The sequence below is a fragment of the Eumetopias jubatus genome, unplaced genomic scaffold (genome assembly GCF_037043125.1).
Source record: "Eumetopias jubatus isolate StellerSeaLion01/CBP00866 unplaced genomic scaffold, mEumJub1_p1.0 scaffold_16, whole genome shotgun sequence".
In the NCBI taxonomy this organism is placed as follows: domain Eukaryota; kingdom Metazoa; phylum Chordata; class Mammalia; order Carnivora; family Otariidae; genus Eumetopias; species Eumetopias jubatus.
In genome coordinates, this window is record NW_028274822.1 from 47443647 (window position 1) to 47465391 (window position 21745).

Here is a 21745-nt window from a genome sequence, read left to right on the forward strand (position 1 = left end):
TGGAATCACGACTTGAGCCGAAGGCAGACGCTTGACTGACTGAGCCGCCCAGGCGTCCCAAAAGTGGTTTCTTAATCTGATCCTCAGTTACTGAGTGTCCTTACCAAGAAGTCCCTGTGCTGCCGTCCGCAGGACCCCGGAGCCAGTGGTCTCTGGGTGAGTATTCTCGGGAGGGCTCCGCTAGCCGCCTGCCGGGAATGCCAAACAAACTCACCGAGTGGGAAGACCCGCCTAGAAAGCCGAGTAGCTCTGCTAGTAGAGTGGGAATGTTTTCTTCGGCGGTGCATACAGAGTTGGGAAAGGCTACATCTGTCTGAAAAGATTACAGGCCTTTGGTATTCGATTGTCCTAAGTTACAAAATAAGAGCACAGGGTTTTATGCTTGCATGAAGTTTATTGACAAAGTACGCTCGGTGGCAGACTCCACCTTGAACGTTGGCTCAAACGGCATCATTTCCAGCATCTGTTAGAAATGTAAACAGTGAATTGTTTAATCACAAAACCGAACACGTAAAGTGAGCGGCAGATCAGAAATGGGTGGTCTACCCTCCGCTTACTAAATTCTTATCTAGTCATGTAGCTGTCTGTGCATTTGCACTGAAGTGTCCCAGCATTTCATGCTGAAAACAGCCATTCTGACAATTCCACTGAAACTCTACAAAGGCAGAGAAGGGCATATGGAGCTAAGATTTGATAATGGAGTTATCTCCCTAAATACTGTCCCTAGAGTACTTGAACCTGCCTGTGAAGGAAATCTAGCTTTTGCCCATCGGATATTCAGTGTGAAATTCCCACACATTGAAGTAACTGAACTCACTGGGGTGTGGGTTTGACCCTTGCATTGTACCTTCTTGTCTCCCTGCTTCCTCTAGTGACCTCCTCCCGCCTTCTAGGTCTGTCATTCTTCTGTCAACCCCCGTGTCTGTCCTACGGATCTAGGGGCCCTGAATCATATGCCCCGCCCCCCTCACAGCTCCAGCGTCGTCTTAGGGGCCGTCCCCAGCTCCTCCCCACCAGCATCATTTTGGCCTCCTTGCCATGTCGGAGTCCTGCTCTTTCTAGCCCTAGGCCCGGTCTGTACGCTCCCTGCAAGGCTGGTTCCTTCTTGGGACTCAGGGGTCAGCTGACATCCGGGCCTGACCACCCTAACAAAGCAGGGCTGTGTCAGCGTTGTTGTCCTCACCATTCTTAGCATGGTGTCCTGAACCCTCCAGCCCATCCCCCCATGGAGGGGGAGGTCCGGGCCTTGCTCTGGCCACACACAGGGGGAAGGTTGGGATGAGCACGGGACAGGGCATTGGGTACTGGTGGGACGAAGAACTTAAAGATGATTTGTGATTAAAGGGTCTGATCCAGGTAATGCCAGTTGTTTTGGCTCCTTCGGGTGTTTCCAACCTGCCCATGCTGTAAATCTTCACTCTCCAAGGGAACAAACCTACTACAGTGACAGGGTGCTCCACGGCATCTCTGACTTCTCACCTCTCTCTCCAGTTGGCCGAAGTGCTCACGTCTGGCCCCTGCTCTGACCCACCCCTTCACCTACCAATTAGATTAAAAGTTCCCACCCAATGTCTTTTTTTCTTGTAAAGCCATCCCTTTTTAGCATCTTCCACGGGGCTAGCTGAACCACCAGGTATTCAAAGGTGATTGAGTGGATGGGTTCATGTCTTAGGCCCCAAGTCCTCAGTGTGAGTCATCCTGGTGCAGTGCACCTACTGTGCATTTCTTATTAATTGGGGGTAATGAACTTGGGAACCCCGACTCTGCACATCTCCATTCAATTTCCGTAAATATCTCTATCTCCAGGTCAACAAATCAAAGTACTAGTGTGTTAAGGCCCACATATTATGGTAGGAAAATTTACCTACCATTTTTAGGTTTCTGCTCTGCGAACATGGGCAGTAGTCACGGTTATTTCTCCAGCAATACCGTAACTTCCAAAGGGAGTATGTTTGTCACCCGATCCTGAACCTTTTTTGGCTACATCGTCTACTGGGAATGCAACAGAAAGAAAAACTGGGCTTTGTGGCCTGGGGACATCTTGTCCACTTGGAGGAGGACTACCATTCTGGGGATTTGGGGTATGTTTCTGGAATTTCTGATCTGCAGGAACAGCAATGGGTACTTGGACTGCAGCATATCTCTTCAAGGCATCTGACTGAGAAACAACAGCATGTCCAGGAAGAGGTTTCCAATCCTGAGCTTCCTGAACATTCGAGCCTACTAAAATAAAAGGTGGGGCACTGGTCGTCTTGCTATCGTCCATCATCACGTAAGTTGGAGAAGTAACTTTCGGTGGCTGCTGCAGAAACTGTGGATCCTTAGGATTAGATAAATAGAGGGTTGCTTGGGGGAAAGGCCCAGGTGCAGGTGGCGGTGATGGGCGACTTTGTTGATTCATATCAGTTAGACAATAAAGGGTCCACATGTTAGAGTATGGTGGTGGTTGTCCTGCTTCGCTTGCTGCTATGGCTATAAAAAAAAAAAATTTGCAGGCATTAAAGGTTGGTCTCTGTATCAGGCACTATGCACAGAAATGTCTTTGTAAATTTCCTTTACATATAAACAAACCGCTGTGGTAGTAACATGTGCCATAAAGCGTGCTATAGAGAGGGCTCAGTCGTGTTTGGTAATGTGAAAGTGAGGCTCTCTGCCACTGGAAAGTGAGGACAGGGTCGTGCCAGCAGGTGGCAGGGGCGCTCGGGTTGTGCCGGAAGCAGCAGTCTCATCCGAAGCCGCCGGTCCTGGGGCGGCCAGCTTGAGACGTAGCCACCGTAGCGCCCACACACAGGACGTGGAGGATCCACATTTGGGGCTTGATCCAAAAGAATCAATTGAAGTGTGTGTGAAGCCAGTGAAAAAATGTTAATGCATCTGCATAGTGACTTTTTCTTTACTAAAGTCTGCACGGGGCGTCATCTTTTGGTCACATCAGTTATCTCTGGCCCTTCACAGGCCCCATAATCTCACATTAATTGGTCACCACACACAGAACATCACATAATCTAGGACTCAGAACCCGAGAGAGCACCCTCTGTAGGCAAGGCTTGAAATCATAGGTCCTAGGTGGCAGTAAGAGGCTGGTTGGTCCCAGAGGGGTTCTTGCAGGGGGGAAAAAAAAAACCTTCTAGGAGTGCCATCCGTCTGCTTAACACCAAGGCATCTGTGATGGCAAGTTTGACTTGCCTAATGAAGACAGTACTGTCTTGGAGAACTAAGTCCCAGAAGATGGGATGGAGGCGAAACTCCTTCCCGACAGAGGAGTAGCATGGGGCCCAAATTGTACTGAGTTCACCGTTTGAACACTGGGCCTCGCATCACTGGTGCAGCTTTTCTTCTTCCCCAGTAAAGAACAGAACACTATGCACATGATTAAGCTGGTAAGTTTTCAATAGCTTCAGATGCAGTCAATGGATCCTTCTGCAAGCCAGTTAAAAAATACGTACGAGCCTAGTCTTCCGTTTGAAATCTCCACGTGGTGCTTTAGAAAAAGGGCGAGGCACTGGGGAGCGGGGACTTGGGGTGCCACTGCCACTCCTGCCACAAGGGGCATGCCCGTCCCGCGTGCCAGCTCCCAGCGCTGCCCTCAGCCTTTTCAGTGGTGCAGATCCCGTCACACTGCCAGACAGAATTTGATCCCAGAACACCTGCTTTGGTAACACTTGACCCGTTCCAGCTCTGGGAAGAGTCAGCGTGGAGAGGGTTTCTGCAAAAGGGAGCGGGGAGGTCGGCTCCATCTAGCCCTCAAAGGGAGGGGGCGAGAGGGGGGCAGACCTAAGTCCCGAGTTGGAGGGAGGGAGAGATCAAGCCAGGTCTGTGTCACGGGCAAGCCCGGGCGATGTCTGGCAGCCCAGTAGGCGGTGGGGTTCCCGCCCCGTCGGGGTTGCTGACGGGAGGAGGCCAGTCGGCTTAGCTGCCGCAGCCCCTGTGCTCACCCGGGGGACAGAAGTGCGGCAGAGCCGTCCGCTCCGTCCAGCTCTGGGGCTGCCCCCGCGGCTGCAGGAGCCCCCCCCTACCCGCCCCCCCCCCCAGCAGGGAGCCAGGGCTCCCCGCACCCGCTTGCAGGGCTCTCTCCCACTGCAGGGCGAAAGCAGGGGCGACACACCACCATGTCTCTCCGGAGGGCGTTGTGTGGTTGGAGGTTACACTCACAAGTGAGCCATTTCAAAGCAACACCCCCTGGGCCCACGTTCGCAACAGATTTGGGGCCTGACAGGAGGCTCTTCAGGTTTTTCACTCCGTGTGCTCTGTCCGAAAGTGCTAGGTGACCCAACTGGGAGGCCAAGCTGTGGTGATGTCACTTTAAAAATCACTCCTCTCATAAGAGTAAAATCTCAAGTACGACAAGGCCTTTACAGAGGTTTGCCATCTTACAAGCTATTGAAAATGGAGCCTTTTGACCAACCTGGAGGGAGCCCACGTCCGTGGTTAACCTGAAATACAGAGGTCACCTGAAAATGTCATTGGTAATTTTGTAAGTATCTGGGTTTTCTTACCTGGCTCCATCAAACCTTGTTCAAGTGCTGCTTCCCCTTGTGGCTTGGGTTCGGGTTCTGGAACAGGAGGGGGGGTACCACCAGCTGCCCTTCCCGGCGCAGCCGAGAGCACTGCAGTGGTAGCTTCCCCAGAGAGCATGAGTTTGACCTCCATCTCCTGGGCTGCAGAGCTTCCCGGGGACCCCTGCCCAGGGTTGCCAGGGACTAGGGCAGTGAACTCCATTTCAACGTGCAGAAGTTTTTCAGAGCCTACTGCTTTGGTGGGGCCCTCTGCATCTGGGAACTGTGCAGGCTGGCCTTTCAAAGAGGTGTTAGGGGGCAGAATGGCTGCTCCTGCCTCCACATGGACCGAGGAACAATTCACATCCTCCTCCAGCGGTTTTACCGAGCCTACAGGTTTCTCGGACACGCCTGTGGCGAGTGCTACAGGAATGGGACTAAGTGGTGGCTCGTTTGCTTTAAGAGAAGCAACGCGATCAGTGAAAGGGATAACTATGTGTTCTGGTATTTGCTCGACATAAGTAACTCCTTCAGTCACGGGCTCTTGGTTATAGATAGATGATATGTGAACGAATGAGGTGACCTCAATATCGGCCTGCAAAGGGACCTCGGGAGCTTGATCGTAAGCAGGAGGGTCTTGTTCATCCTGCAAGGGGAAGGAGGAAGCCGCTGCTGGTTCAGCCTCATCGTCTTTAAGTTTAGAACCCAACTCTACATGGACAGCCGTTTGGCTCAGAACCTGCAGGGCTGCCCCCTCTGCAGAATACGCAGGAGTGGCTGCCCGGGCATCTTCAGCAGCCTCTGAGCTCAGCACCTCGTCGGAAAACACAGGCATACTCGTGGCCACATCCACCATTAACACGTCAGACTGATCAGAATGAACAGATGCAACTTTACCTAACATCTGAGCAGCAAACTGAGCTGGGTCTGCTGGGACATAAGCAAACTCGGGTGACGCGGCTGCTGGAGGTGGTGATGAGGGTGGGGTCATCCCCTTAGGGGTAGACGGTTTCGAACTGGAACCACGAGCTGCTTCGGGTGTCTCCTCAGGTTCCTGGAGCACCTCCGAGTGAACTGATGGGAACTGAGTGGTTTTGTTCATAAACAGTGGCCCAGCAATATTGTCCTCATCTGTGTCCGTAGATTTCTCCATCCGTGTAGGTTCTTGGGAAACTGTAGACGTTCCTACCTGTTTTTTCATACATTCTGCTTTCTTCTCTTGTGTCGTTCCTTCTGACCACCTCTCTACTAAAAAAGCCAGATGGGTTAATAAGCAGATATTCCCCCCGCCTCAATTTTAAAGCAGTAATAGGTTGAACTTTCAGATGTCAGGACACAGAAGGGTTTTGCCCAATTTCAGCACCTGTGATTTAGAGTGGGTACTGAAACTTCCCTGTCCTTACCCACTCAGAAGACACCTCAGCTCATCTCAGAAATCAGGGACTACGTAGCACCGTGACAAAACGGAGTCAGATACCACCTTCAGCTGGTCCGTGTCAGGGGGAAAGACCATGACTCTGCCTAGAACGAAGGAAGCTGGAACCCTCCATGGAAAAAGTTCCTGATCTAAACTTCTACACAAAACCCAAGGGTTCTGGGAAGGGGGGTTCCATCTGAGCAGTAAGTGATCTGATCTTCAGCTGATGGAATAGCTTAATGAAACAAATGCTGTCATGTTAATAAAGGCAGTGCTCAACTTAAGACAACTGGTATATAAAATTTAACAATGAGTGGGAAAACGGGGCCTATAGGATATTTCGACATTAGGAAACATCCTGTAGTCTGACCTAAAAATGGTAGCACTTGCTGGCGAGGCATGACAATGCAGCAGCCAAAGTCGAACTGACCCAGACAAGAGGGGCAAGAAGAGACCTCTGGATCCGTCAGCGGATTACCTAGAGGAGCTCCTAGGGCGGGGAAGATGCTGTGAAACCCTCTTCTCTGTCTGCGCCCCACACCCTCCCTCATCAGCCACTTTCACAGCTGCTTGCTCCACTGTGCTTTTTCTCTTGGGGAAGCATTTCCTGTGTATCACAATGACATCGGCAGGAAAAGCAGAAAGTGGGTGTGTTTGAGGTTGGTTCTTACTCCTCGCACACTGTCTTTATTCCTCGGCTCTGACCCTCCTGGGGTCTCACTGCATCGCCAGGGCTTCACAAGCCTCTTCGTGTCAGCTGGGCCCAAACCCACCACCCCCAACAGCACCCCGCTTCCGAAATCCCCACTCAGTTTCTAGTCTCCCACCAGCTTTTCCCTGCTAAGCGTCAAGCTGTCCTGCACACACAGGCAGCTCGGGAGTTGGCCAGCAACCCAAAGGAAATGGCTTTGTAGACTTTGGGGGGCTCCTCTGCAAACACCCCCTCTCTGATGCTTTGTTGCCCAAATCCCAGCCATAGTAGTAGCCCCAAACCCTCCATTTTCTCTTCCCAGACACCCACTTCCACTCTGTGCTGGGCCTCGCTTGCCTTGTGCAAGAAGTTGAGAAATGCTGCTAGGGTGAAGAGGGGGCTCACTTTCCGTGAACTCCTCCCAAGAATCCAGGCACTGGACTTTGTTTTACAGAATTGCTCCAGCTTTTATGATGGTTGATGAGAGGAAGCTAAGTGTGATAGCAGCCCCTCCATCATAGCTGAGAGTGAAAGATCTCTTCCTGCACTGACTTTCCCCTAGCACAGCATCTGGCAATGGGTAGGAATTGAAAAATTTGTAAAGTGAAATAGTGAATTGGACTTTACGGATAGGTAGGATTTGAAAGGTGCGGAGCGACTCCTGGAGAGGGAAGTAGCAGAAGTCAGAAACCAGGCGATGACAAGCTGTCTGGCTGGTGCAGAGAGAGATGGCGGCAAAGGGAGGAGAGATTCAGATCGCAGAAAGCTTTGCACGGCCTGGTCTTGGAAAGGGATCAAAATTTATGACAGATTTGTCAGAACGCATTACTTGCTCTATTTGCATTAAAATGCTTGTCTCCAAATGGCAAAATTTACTTGATAATAGGTTAAAAATATTTAGCCCTTCTAGATTAAAGTCTCTTTTGGTTAATTATTCAACCTTTGGGGGCTATTTATCAAAGTTTCGCCCACTTCTAAAGAAGGAAGCTGAATGCTAGAGTCAGCTCTGGCTCTGACCCACGTTGCTCTTTGCTGGCTCTCGGGTGGCCTCAAGGAGAGCCCCCGCTCCTAGTGCTTGGGCTCTAGGCGTTAGTCCCTGATGTGGCCGTATTCACTTAAGGTTTTCCACTTTGTGGAAAATGGGCCTGTTATTTCCTGGGAGATGCCCTTCCTAATTTAATTTGGTCCTCTTTAGCATCGGAGGCCTAGCTGCCAATTTTTATTTTGTCCCCAGCTTGAACAGTATGTGCTATAGCTCTCTGCTGGCAGGGTGAGTAACGTCACTTTGTCCCAGCCCGATTCCCTGCTAGTCAGCACTCCGGGACTATCGGAACACATCTGGACCAACTACCAGCCACGTACGGGCCCTGGGACACCAGAAATCTCATCTGTGGCCCATCTGAGAAAGACTCTCCATGATTTCTAATCTACCTCTTCACATTTAATTCTTTTATTCAACACTTACTGCAGGTCTGAGCATGACAATTACAGCACAGGTGCTGAACGTAAGGTAGCATGTGTTATGCTAAATGCAGAGCCATGCTAACCATGCAGCCGCTCTGAGAGACCCCCGGGAAAGCAGAGCACAAGCCTTTTGGTCAGGTTTTAGAGCATTCCAGTCAGAGATTCTCCCCACCTTCCTTATAACCACTTTCGGTCTCAGCTAGCACTTCGTGTGCACTCCCCACGCCCCGGCACCACAGTCCCACACCAGGAAGGACTTCCTATTTCCCTTCCCTTTGCAGCAGGAAATGAGCTTATATCCTATGGCATATATAAAATAAAAACTTGATTCTGGTAGCTTTGGCTCTTAAAAGTCAGCTCTGGAAATTCCAAGAGAATCTTCTCTCAACAAAAACAGGCTCCTGAGAAACTCCGAAGTGTTTCTTACTATGAACTTTGGAAACTCACTACTGAGTAATGACTTCCTATTCACATTTCCCCTAAAGCAAATGAATGCTTCAATGGGTAGGGATGGACGGAGCTAACAGGAACAATGGGAGGCTACCTGAAATCAATATACACTAGTTTAATATTTTTCAAAAATATCCCTGTGACATTGAAGAGTTTGGATTTTGTGAACAATAGGGCGCTAGCAAATGTTCCTGGTGAGCAAAGAGCTACACTTAACCGTCTCCGGTCCAAGATGTTCTTCCTGCTCATACTGACTCCAGCGCCCTAGTGTCCCTGACCCCACTGTCCTCACTTACCTGGTCTGCCACATCGGCTTCCTCCCTTAATCCGAACCCTGTATTTCTGCCCTAGGCTGCCAATCTGACCCCACCTCTTGACTATACCATTGACTGGTTCCATGATTTATTTGCCTTCTTTCGTATGGACTATTCCCCAACTGATTAATCTTACCACAATGGAAAACATAAATGACCCAGATCCCCCTCCAATATCACAACCAGGTTCAAACAATCATTTGAACCTTTTTTAAACTTAATGAAATTCTTACCTTGGTACAAATTACCACCCTGCCTAGGCAAATAGGAGACCTCAAGAAATAAAAAGGATCGTTTTGGCACACTACCCATCCCTGTTGAGGGAATCAGTATAGCCTTACTTGACAAAATGCCCAGGAAAGTGCAGACTAGCACCAGAGCTTCACACAATTTAGTATAGATTGTCCTGAAATTGATACATTTCTCATTTACTTAAGAGAGAATAGCCACAAGTATGTGTAACCAACTGTGAAAATAATGCAAAAAAATAGAATTTGGCATAAGAATTAAACTAAAAACATTATGAATATTTAATATGAATAACTCAAGACATTTAATGATATGCATAACTGCTGTGGTGCTGCATAGAAATTGAAATTGGGCCCAATGATCAGCAGCAGTGCATGATTATAATTACAATTTATGGCCAAGCCAAGAATGTCCAGGATCAGTAAGAAAAGTTAACAGTTTGGGGCGCCTGGGTGGCTCGGTCGTTAAGCGTCTGCCTTCGGCTCAGGTCATGGTCCCAGGGGTCCTGGGATCGAGTCCCGCATCGGGCTCCCTTCTCCGCAGGAGCCTGCTTCTCCCTCTCCTCCCAGCTTGTGCTCTTTCTTTCTCTCTCTGTCACTATCTGTCTCTCTCAAATAAATAAAATCTTTTTTTTAATAAATAAAATCTTTAAAAAAAAAAAAGAAAGAAAAGTTAACAGGTTAACTCAGTTGGGCTAGACCTTCTTGATTTTTCCAAAGAGTTAGCTATTTCCTGCCTTTGTTGGAAACGGGACAGGGCTGATACTAGAAACTAGACTCGGTTAAGCTGAGGGGGATGGAAGGGGATGGTGTTGAGATCTCGTCTGCATGGGGAAACCACTGTCCTACCCTCACTGAGTGGTGAAAAAGTGAACTAGGACAACCTAGCCCAATCTGGCTTCGGGTTCTACACAAGAAGGTGACCGGAGAGAAGAAGTGAAAGAGGAGGAGACACTATGGGGAAAGGGAGCTAAAATTCTTCTTTACTCTTTCAGTTCAAGAATTTCAAGTTTTTCCAGAGGAATCATAGAATGTTATTTACTATGGAAAGAGCATGAGTTACACTGCTAGGAAGATCTAAGTTTCGATCCTAACCCTACCAATTAATATTTGGAAGCTTACAAGTTTTTTAATCATGCCCAAGCATCAGATTTCTCTTAAGTAAAATTGCAATGATGTCACCTACTTATGAAGTTGCCTTAAATAATGAAATATTTTGTAAGTATCTAGGACAAAATATCTCATTTCACTGCATTTCACTTTATTTCACTTCACAAATACTGTATTTTTTACAAATTGAAGGTTTGTGGCAGCCCTATGTCAAGCACGAATAACTGGCTGTTCCCCCGTCTGTCTCCCTCCCTTAGGGCCTCCCTAATTCCCAGAGACACAACAATATTGAAATTAGGCCAGTCGATAACCCTATAATGGCCTCTAAATGTTCAAGTGAAAGGAAGAGCCACGTGGCTCGCACATTAAATCAAAAGCTAGAAGTGATTAAGCTTAATGAGGAAGGCATTTGAAAACTGAGGCCGAAAGCTAGGCCTCTTCTGCCAACCAGTTAGACAAGTCATGAATGCAAAGGAAAAGTTCTTAAAGGAAATTGAAAGTGCTAACCCAGTGAACACACAAATGATAAGCAAAACAGCCTTATTGCTGAGATGGAGAAGGTTTGAATGGTGTGGATAGAAGATCAAACCAGCCACAACATTCCCTTAAGCCAAAGCCTAATCCAGAGCTAGGCCTTGACTCTCTTCAATTCTGGGAAGGCTGAGAGAGGTGAGGAAGCTGCAGGAGAAAATTCTGAAGCTGGGAGAGGGTGGTTCATGAGGTTTAAGGAAAGAAGCCGCCTCCATGACATCAAAGTGCAAGGTGAAGCACCAAGTGCTGATGGAGAAGCTGCAGCCAGTGATTCAGAAGCTCTGGGATCATTAATGAAGGTGATTACACCAAACAATAGATTTTCAATGTAGATGAAACATTCTTATATTAGAAGATGCCATCTAGGACTTGGACAGCTAGAGAGGAGCAGTCAATGCCTGGCTTCAAAGCTTCAAAGGACAGGCTGCCTCTCTTGTTAGGGGCTACTGCAGCTGGTGACTTTAAGTTGAAGCCAAAGCTCCTTTGCCATTCTGATAACCCTAGGGCTCTTAAGAATTATGCTATATCTACTCTGCCTGTGCTCTAGAAATGGAACAACAAAGCTTAGAAGACATCATGTCTGTTTACACTACAATTTACTGAGTAGTTTAAGCCCACTGTTGAGACCTGCTGCTCAGAAAAAAAGATTCCTTTCAAAATATTACTATTCATTGACAACACACCTGGTCACCCCAAGAGCTCTGATGGAGTGGTACAATGAGCTGAATGTGGTTTCATGCCTGCTAATATATTGTACTGCAGTCCATGAATCAAGAAGTAATTTCAACTTTCAAGTCTCGTTATTTAAGAAACACGTTTTGTAAGGTTATCATTGTAAAAGATGATTCCTTGGATGGATCTGGGTGAAGTCAGATGAAAACCTTCTGGAAAGGATTCACCACTCTTAAGATGCCATTAAAAACATTTGTGATTCATGGGATGAGGTCAAAATATCAACATTAACAGGAGTTAAAGTAAGAAGTTGATTCCAGCCCCATGGATGACTTTGAGGGGTTCCAGACTTCAGTGGAGGAATCCCTGCAGATGTGGTGGAAACAGCAAGAGAACTAGAACTGGGAGCGGAGCCTGAGGATGGCACTGCTTTGCTGCAAGCTCACGATCAAACTTGAACAGATGAGGAGTTGCTTCTTATGGATGAGCAAGGAAAGTCCTTTCTTGAGATGGAATCTACAATCCTGGTGGAGATGTTGTGAAAACTGTTGAAATGACAACAAAGAATGTACAGTATTCTATAAACTTAGTTGATCAAGCAGCAGCAGGGTTGAGATTGACTCTAATTTTGAAAGAATTTTTGTGTGTAAATGCTGTCAAACAACATTCATGCTACAGAGAAATCGTTCCTGAAAGGAAGCGTCATTCGGTGCAGCGAACTTCACTGATGTCTTATTTTAAGAAATTGCCACAGACACCCCAACCACCAGCAACCACCACCCTGATCAGTCAGCAGCCACCAACATCAAGGCATCTCTCTGGAAGCTCAGATGGTAGTTAGCATTTTTTTTTAGCAATAAAGTATTTTTTAAAATTGATACATACACCTTTTTTTTAAACATAATATTGCGCATTTAGTAGACTACAGTATGGTATAAACATAACTTTTATGTGCACTGGGAAGCCAAAAGAGTTCATTTAACTGGCTTTACTGCAATATTCGCTTTATTGTGGTGGTCTGGACCAGAACCCACAATCTCCAACGTATGCCTGTACTCGGTAATTCCATTCCTCTTTCCCTTCATTTCCTACCTGTGACATAGTAAGTGGTAGAACTTAAGAGACAACTCTTTTGCCTTAAAAGATCACCTGAGTTTCTAAAATCCCCTCAATTAATGGTTCAGTGCTATTAATGAAGAAACTCTCCTGAGAAGACTGAAAAATGAAAAAAAAAAAAAAAAGACTGAAAAATGGGGGCACTTTCTCTGATTCATCTGATAGTGAGATCTGGTTCATCCAGTTGCAGAATTAAACCAGGAAGTGTTTCACAGCATGAGCTGCTTTGGAAATGGGCATAATGTGGGTCAAAAGCCACAGGGGAGGCCTGGACAGAGCCAGGGCCACCCCAAAATTCCTAGGCTCTGGAAAATGAGGGAAGCGATGAGAGAACAGAAGTAAGAAAATTTTGCTCTCGGGTCTGGTTCTTTTCCTCCTCCCTCTTCCATCATCTGAGTTTACATGAATTTTTAAAGGCACTGGGGAGAGGGGTAAACACTACTGGTCCTATAAAGAAGCCTACCAAAAATGGGCTTCATTCCAAGAAAAATCCAGGATGAAGTGTTCAAATAAAAAAAATGATATGTGCAGGGATGTACTGTGGACATAAAACAAATTGTCTTTCATGCTCACATCTGATAGCCAGGAGATGAGTGGGGACCAGGGCACCAGGGATGCGAGTGAGCCTTTGCCCCACATTACCAAGTGCTAATACCTGATGCTGCCTTTGGGTTGACCTCGCCTCATGCTGAAGAGACCGAAAGACCAGAATAAGAGACAGCAGACATAGTCTTCAAAGAATGGTCCATGTTCCCATATTGCAAATCACGGAAAGCCTGGGTGAGCCACAATCCCTGGGACCAACAGAGCATGTAGGGTATTAAAGGTGCCACCATCCATACCTAACACAGGGATCCACATAAGGGAAGTGTATTTAGAGGAAGCAAAAGATGCCACCTGTTCTTTCCACATTTTTATTGTAGAGAACCGAACCACCATGCAGCCAAATGTGCTTGGCACTCCCACAGGAATAGCAGTTGAGGAATTAAACCAGTTAGAAGATAGGAGGATGTCATTCAGGGGAGGAGAAGCCCTACCAAATGGAAATCTTATGGTGTACATCCCTACACAGTCCCTCTTTAGCCCAGAGTGATGCTTTCCTGGATGTAGATGGGACTTGTGCAGTCTCTCTGATAGGACCTAAGTTAATGGACACTGTTTGCCAATAAGAAACCAGTTGATATGACAATAAAAGGCAGATAAATGAGCCAAACTGGTATTAGACAGTAACAAAGAACTCTATTTTCTGGTCATCTGGTCATACTTTCATGTTACCTTCCCATCTCCCCAGTAAACTAGAACAAGCAACGTTCATTCCTACTCTACTACCAAAGAGCAATCTATATCTACAACCATACGGGAGCTCACTTTTAGGATTATCTGCACGTTATATAAATTGCCTTGGTATCCGCAGTTACCGGAGAAGAAAAGTATCTCCCTCTTATTCCCTCCATCGGAAGTATAGCTGTTCCACTAGTTCAGTCTGTTAATTAAACTAATCCACATTAGTTTAGTCCACTTGCTAAGTTGAATGGTGGGTAAGTTCCTGAGTTACCTCCCCCCATAACGATTCACCAACTTTACCACCATTCTCAAACATGGGAAGCCTGCTCACTCCCGGGCCTCTCAAACACAGCTCCTGGTGTAGAGGGCATGAGCACAAGCCCATGATTACCTTGACTTCTTGGGAAACCAACCTAATAGGGAAGGGGAGAATGGTCAGTGTTCTAGCACTTGTCTGTATATCCCGCTGGTGGCAAGCAAATCCCAGACCTAAGTCCCGTGGTAAGCTGAGAATGCCATCAGGACCCTGCAGGGAAGCAGTCAGACTAGAGAGTAAAATATTCCTGAACGACAGCGCTTCACTCTCCCTTCAAATGCTGACTCTTGCTCATTTTAGTCTTGTTTTCTGTTTTGGGTATGTCTTTCACTGCATATCCAAATCCTCAATTTTTACATTGTCCTAGGTTCTACTCCTGACTTCTCCCTAGCTTGACTATGTACTGGCATCACCAAACTGGCAGAGTATAAACGTGGCTCAACCTCGCTGATCCTACCTTTTCTTTCTCTACAGTCATGCCAAAATATTGGCCAGCCAATGCGGCAAAAATTATTTCCTTATTTCCCTCACTGACCATGAGTCTCTGTTTTCTCCACAAAATTCTGCCAAAAGCTTCTTGTTACCATTCTTTTAGATGTGGATGCCTGTCCCTGGGATGACCAATTTATCCCTTTACTTTGATCTTCCCATCATGTAAACTCTGCCTTTCTCTTTTTCCCTGTCTCTTCCGTCAATGCAATTTCATGCTGTCATGTTCACATAGGCGTTTACACATATACACATAAAACACAACTTCTTTTCTAAGCAGAGGGATGGCCCTAGGCCACAGAGATGGGCTGGAGAAGACCATTTTCTAGGAAAAACTTCTCTTCACTATCTAGAGACTCTTGGAACAGACAAGATGGTCAGTAACCCCTAATTGATCTCCTGCCCTCCAACTGGACTGCAGTTAACCTATCACAGGGAGGAAAAAAGAAAAAAGGATGTTTCTTTGTTTAATAAAAAAAAAAAAAATCTTCCAAGAAGAATGTTTATACAACTTTCCTAGGTAGTGTAACTCATTATAATTTGAGTCTTCATTTTCTTCAAAGTTCAGTGTACTTCCTTAAAGATGGGGACATTACAAAGGGTTTGAATCATAGCTTATCCACACTGTTCGAGGTCTCATTGTACCAAATGGTTTGCAGGAGATGAGTTTTTCCTATATTTGTTTTTTAAAGATTTAAAATCCTCCAAACTATCTCCAGATTTTTTAAAAAATGGATCAAATAAATAATCACACTGATGGCTTATTTTTAACAAACATCAGTGAGATTAAACAGAAAATATTTATGGGCATCCTTCTTCAGCTTAAATGTATGGTAACAATGATGCACTGTATTATTGAACTGTTACCACTTGTACTTACCTTTAATCTGATGAAATTGTTTAACAAGATCTTTTATATCCAGAGAAGTATTCCCTGAAGGAATAAATACAGGAAATTAGATACATAAAATGCCCAATTTAAAATGCCTTCCTTTTCAAAGCAACAAATATATAATCTAAAGGAATAACAAACCTTCTCTAAACACAATAAGTTCTTTAAAGTAAACTGCTGCGAACTGGGTGATGTTTGGCGGGTTGGTTTTGAGAACGGCCCTGCTGACTCCTTCAAGCAGAGTCTTGAGGCCATAAGGTACGACAAGTCTGGGCTTTGAAGAAATCATTTTGGCAGGATGTCTGTAATCTCAACTATAATGAAGAAAAACAAAGTCTTATATGTTTTTTATTAAAATGTTCATGAGTTAACTATAGTTTCTTAGAATAGACCTATGTCCTACTGAAATTATTAGCTTGAGTTTAATCTCTAGGCATTTATTCTAGCAAAAATGGGCTAATTCCTCACACACACACACACACACACACACACACACACACATACACAACCAATAGCTTATTATGTGCAGATGAGCAATATGGTACTATTAAAGAAACCCATGGGGAAAGCCCTGCCAAGAACTCTAGGATGATATTAAAAACAAAGAAGGAAAAATCAAACAACCAAACTTGTTCCTGCGAAATTCAGTAAATATTTTATACAGTACAATTTCAAGACAGATGAATCAAGCTCATGTGTCTGTGTCTAAACAAGATCCTTCCAAACTACCTGGGCACTGGCTTTTCTATGCCTTCATCAAATAGAAATGTAGAATTGGGTTTTTCTACAAGAAACTGTCTTTTTCCTCGTATTTCTAAATCTATCCCTGGCACATCGATCAGCTTTCAGTATACAATTTTTAGCTTTAAATTTAATTTTGCTTTAACATTAATCAGAATAGGGATGTTACTTGTGGTATCATACCACCCACCGCCATATGCCTTTCTTCCTTCATATCCTCCCTTAACCTCTGCCCCTGTTTTCCTCTCTCTGCCCCTCCTCCTGCCTTTCTGGATTTTAAGTGCTACCAAGGGTAGTGCATAGTCTCACCTACAATGCTCAAGAGTCGCAGAGGTTGCCATTCTAAACTGTGTGTGTGTTGTTTCATTGTAGAAAATGATTTAAGGAGGTTTATAAATACATGTAAAGAACAAAATTAAGTATTTAAGGAAATGAGTTCAGTGGTAAGGGCAAAATTATGCTAGGAAAATATGATGAAGCTACAGGTAAGGTTAGTATCCCACTACAAGCCATAGGCCCTACCCTTTGATAGAGATGGGGTGTCAAATCGGCCCCTGAGCTACCAGACATACAAAATAGGAAACAGTTGGTTAAATGATTCATGTTTCCTGAGATTGAAGGAAAAAAAAACCAGTTGCCTGGGAGAATCACAAGTACTCTGAACACGGAGACCCAGGAGAAATTTCGCCTACGAGTCCTCATAAAGGGGAGAATAGTGCGAGATAACGAATCATGTCAACAACATCCCTACAGTAAAGAGAGTAATGAGTTTCATGGGGATAAGTTGCACAGTTTAGTCATAGTAATTGTCAAAGCCAACCTCTAATAAAAAGTAATGTGTCATAGCAAAATGCTGAATATTTAAAAGTGCATTTCATCTTCCCAAAGGTCAGGGAAAAAATGAATCTCTATTGGCCAAAGCAAAACCTTTGAGAATATAATTAAATGTATTGAATCCTTTAATGAAAACCTACTCTTAGAGTATTCTAAGTCAATGGGACCTTTACAAAATTTAACCATCTTTAAAAAACTACTGGAGCAGCTTTGGCAAGTCCACATGCTAAACGTCAAGGGACATAGGCAGTAATTGTATGTATGATCCACATATATACTTACACTATATTTGTGTGTGTGTGTGTGTGTGTATACGTATATCATTTTTTCAAGTACACACTTTGCACTCCAGTGAGAGCAGATAGTCGTGTTCGGGTAAGTGGCTTACTAATAGCCATGATGGAGCTACCAAAACACCCTTTTCTGCAGGCAGTTAGCAGTTGATGCGACCAACGGTGGCGAGAATGGCCATGCAGTGATCCTATTGGTTCTTCAGCGCAGGTGGTAGCCGCGCCCCCACCCACACCAGACTGGGCCGGTGCGGGGCCTTTCTGTGCCCTGGGACCTGGGATGCCGAGCATCCTACAACACAGTCCCATGCAGAGAACAGTCCTGAGCAAGTTGAGAAATCCTGGGACACCAAGCATGACTACATCAACGGGTACTCTCACACACCTACGTTGAAGATGGCTTAAAAGTGACTGCGTAATTCTTCCCACATCTCTCCTTTAAAGATTGTCAAAAACAAGTTTTACGACCCCCGAAGCCCCCGCGCTGAACCGTTAACTTCCATTTCACCCACTCCCCCAGGGCTAACGCCTGAGCAGGACAACGGTGCTGGAGGCTGAGGACGCACCAGTGGGGGCTGGTTGGAAACGTCCAACAGTACACAACCACTCATTCCCTCAAGACCTACGCTGGGATCTGTACTTGGTCTGCCGTTGGATTTGTTTGGTGGCAAGGGCAGTGAAATGGGGGAGAGCGGGCGTCCCGGTTCCGCGTCCACTAGCTCAGGAGGCGCAGGTGGCAGACCCTTCGCCTGGGATCCGGGAGCTCCGCCACACTCGCCGGTGTGGGCCTGCCCTTCCCCACCGGCCTCCCACTCCGGAGGCCCTCCGCCTTCCCCAACACTGGAAGAACCGTCCACTGAGCCCACCGCGCGAGGCGCCCCGAGGGCCTAACTGCCTCCGGCGCCGCAGGGTGGGGGGGGCCTTTACGCCAGACTCGCCCCACCTTCTTTCCGGCTATGCTCTAAAGAGCTTCCTCGTTGCCCCCTTGCCGGCGGCTCCTGTAGGAGCGGGCGCGCCCAGCGGGGGCCTTTATACCCCTGCGGACGCCGGGCCGTGCGTCACAAAGCCCCTCCCTCCCGTTGAGGGCCCCCGCCACGACGGAAGGAGGCGGAGCCTCGGCGCCCCCAGCCAATGGGGAGCAGAAGGGGACAAAGGCTGGAACTCTGCTGGGCGGGCGCGCCTCGAGTTTTCTGACAGAATAGGAAAGGGCGTAGGGAAACTGGCGTTTTCAAACGGCCAGGAGTCAGTCAAGGCGACGGCCTCTGCGCTTTTGGTCGCTCAATATAAAATAAGAGCTGTTGTAGAAGGAAAGAGAAGTAAGATTTATGGCAGTTCTCGCCGTCACCGCCGCGCCTCTTCACACTACTCCCTCAGCCCAACATAATGTTACTTTTCAGTCACCTTTTCGAAGAATTAATGTCACGGTATACATGACAAACACTAGTATAAAGAGAACGACTAATTTCATGCAACACAGTACTTTCCCTTTTGAGAAAAATCCCGTGGAAAGAGAATTTGGCACCAATCCTGAAGCTTCCAGTGTCCGTTAATTCGGGTCTTGCACAACCTCGGGCACAACCCGTCCTCCCCAAACCACACTGGCAGCAGCCCGCGGCCTTTCAGACCAAAGTGAGGCAAGGCGGACTCCTCTCACCCGCTCTCTCACTAGGCAGGCTCACAGGTTTGTGCTGGGCGTTAACCACCACCATAATCATGAGGCCCAAATTCCAAACAGGCTTCATTGTCATCCATTTTCATATATTTAAAAAACAAGAACCACTGGAAATCAACCATCAAATAACATCTTCGGGGCATCTATCTGATAAAAACTTTTTTTTTTAACTCAAACAGTTAAGGCTTCCAGAGCTCTTAAAAATAAGGGGCAATGTTAAGGCTCTGGTCTATGCATCTATGATGCACAGAACACTTTCTATGGATATTAATTCATCCATATAATAATTACTGAATGCCCCTTATGTGGCAGGCTCCCTCTTCTCACGAAGATTATATTTTAAAAGGAGAAATGCTAATTTTACACTTTGAGTGTGATGACAGGTCTGCAGATGGTACATTTTTTTGTCCTTCATCCCTACCCCCAGCCCTGCTTTGGTAGATAGAAGTGAAATGAAGCTGTCATGATTTCTGATGGTTTGGTTCATAATACATTTAACCATCAAAGATAGAAACTGACCTACTAAAAACCCCAAGTACAAACCCCCTTTACGGTGTCTTCAGGGAATTAGACACATTTATGCTTATGTAGCCAAACCTTAACAGGCCATCTTGGACACACAGGTGTTAGGTACCATGCAGAATATCTGAGACTCACGTCAAGCCCTTACTCTTTCCACATTTCTTCCATAAGTGTTTTGTCCAAGTCCTTCTGAAATGCAAATTGTTACAGTGAAAACATTTAACCAAATATTTTCAAACCACCATTTGCTGCTTTGATTTCTAGAACTCCTAATGATTCTATGTGGTTTTACAATCTTCTTGTCCTTCCCCTTTCAGTCACTAGGGATTTAAAGGCAAAATGCAAATCTACTTTGTTTTCCATTGCTCCCTGCTCCCCACCCTTAATTTACGGAATTTCAAGGTTCTAGGTTGGACCTCTGCCTAATTCAAATCTCATTTAGTCCATTTTCACCTGACGACATCCTTCTTTAAAACTCAGCTCACAGGGCACCTAGGTGGTTCAAATGGTTAAGCATCTGCCTTCAGCTCAAGTCATGATCTCCAGTTCCTGGGATTGAGTCCGTGGGGCTCCCAGCTCAGCAGGGAGTCTGCTTCTTCCTCTCCCTCTGCCTCTCCCCCTGCTTGTGCGCTCTCTTTCAAATGAAGAAATAAAATCTTAAAAAAAAAATAAAAAAATAAAACTCAGCTCAGGAATATCCTAGTTTAGAAAGCCAATCGGTTAGAAGCATTTCCTCAGTGGCCCCACGATAATATACTCTAGGAGCACAGCCTTGCTATAGAATTCTGTTCCTGTTGGTCTCATCTCTCAGCTTTATAAAATACTTAACAAAAGATGATAACCTAGGGCAGCGTTTCTCTAATTTAGACCACCTGAATTAGCATCATTTTTAGGAGCTTGTTAAAAATGCCTTCCTAAGCCCTATCTAGTACCTCCTGAATCAGATTCTCAAAAGAGGGCTGATTCGTAAAACTAGAATTTGTGAACCACTGGCCTGTGATTGGAGAAAGTGTAACCTAGAGCTCACTCAGGTCATAATACTCCCAGGCAACTAGAAGCTACAACTCAGCCCCCTTACTAGTTTTCACAAGAAAGCCAAGTACAATGCACTGAGTGATTTACACTTTATAGAAGAAGGGGCACATCTTCTATGGACGGACTTTCCATCCTCCTGCTCCCCCCACCCCCCGCTGTCTTTTTCTCTTTCTGGATTTCCTCTTCCTAGCTTCTAAGTCTCCTCCCTCTACTATGTGTCTTCTTAGGATGATTTGAGCTTAACCATTTTTTTTTTCTACAAAATATACCACCAACAGGATTCTAAAAAATTATACCAAACAGTACATCATGACTATGAATGTGTATCTTCATGGGTGCAGAGCCATATTTGTATACTTACCACTACAATTTGCTTAAGGAAGCAACTGACTAGGAAAGTTATACAGCAAAGAAATACACACGTGTGTATTTTAGAAATCAGCTATGCGCTGTCCTTTTAGATGGCAAAAGTAAAAAAGTGGAAATTCTATAAATGACTTGTTCAGTATGCAACAATAAATTCCTACTTTTCTGTAACATCTGAAATCCTTCTTCACTTGGTCAAATACTTAGCTATTATGTGTTAAAATCAAAAAGACACCTAACCTAATTAAAAAAAATCTTAAATATTTTAACCACAGGGTTACATATATTACATTAGACCATGCCTCCAAAGTATGTCAAATCATAAATATGTTCAGAGTACATAAATATACATTAGAGATTTCTTTCATCATAGGCAAAATCTAATACAAAAATACATTTGACACTCATAAATTAGAAGATCCATTTGAGAGCCTCCAAAATAGGAATGGGGAAGGAGTACGTGATGCCAACAAAGCACACATAGATGCCAACTTGTTCTGGTTATATGATTATTTTCTTCATCCGCGAGGGGTAAAGAGCAATTTACACCAAGCTAAGTTTCCAGGCAGATCACAGTTCACAGATTGGATAAGTCATGGCACGCAGGCCAGAAAAATGTCACGAATTACTCCACTCAAAAATGTACTCAGATTTCAGTCAATCTAATGGTACCATATACCTGTACTGTGGTTTTGTTATTTTAGAGACTTTAGAATCATCATCTACCCCATCTCCATACTCTACCACCCTGTTAACACACATAAACCACAGGATGAACCAGGGGCTATCCTGCAC

General features: G+C 45.6%; 1 protein-coding gene across 3 annotated transcripts; it reads right to left on the bottom strand.

The window, feature by feature from the left end:
• Positions 1 to 374: 374 nt before the first annotated feature.
• On the bottom strand, positions 375 to 18348 carry CABYR (calcium binding tyrosine phosphorylation regulated). 3 transcript variants are annotated; one of them, XM_028098382.2, is made up of 6 exons: positions 18299 to 18348; positions 15632 to 15804; positions 15479 to 15532; positions 4497 to 5744; positions 1869 to 2472; positions 375 to 463 (listed from the first exon to the last, which is right to left on the bottom strand). In XM_028098382.2, the coding sequence occupies exons 2-5, from the start codon at positions 15777 to 15779 to the stop codon at positions 1874 to 1876; spliced, it is 2049 nt and encodes a 682-aa protein (XP_027954183.2). In that variant the 5' UTR covers positions 15780 to 15804; positions 18299 to 18348; the 3' UTR covers positions 375 to 463; positions 1869 to 1873. The 3 variants fall into 3 exon arrangements, with proteins under 3 accessions (XP_027954183.2, XP_087875713.1, XP_027954184.2); XM_088019587.1 differs by having other exon boundaries at positions 375 to 2472; positions 5394 to 5744; XM_028098383.2 differs by lacking the exons at positions 15479 to 15532; positions 15632 to 15804; positions 18299 to 18348 and adding an exon at positions 11405 to 11902 and having other exon boundaries at positions 375 to 2472.
• Between the last annotated feature and the right edge of the window lie 3397 nt (positions 18349 to 21745).

Excerpts from the sequence above, each read along its gene's own strand:
- CABYR (XM_028098382.2), bottom strand. The coding sequence starts at position 15,779 with ATGATTTCTTCAAAGCCCAGACTTGTCGTACCTTATGGCCTCAAGACT. Across the intron at positions 15,533-15,631 it reads ACTTATTGTGTTTAGAGAAG|GGAATACTTCTCTGGATATA; the intron begins GTTTGTTATTCC and ends TTATTCCTTCAG. Across the intron at positions 2,473-4,496 it reads ACAAGGTTTGATGGAGCCAG|CCATAGCAGCAAGCGAAGCA; the intron begins GTAAGAAAACCC and ends TTTTTTTTATAG.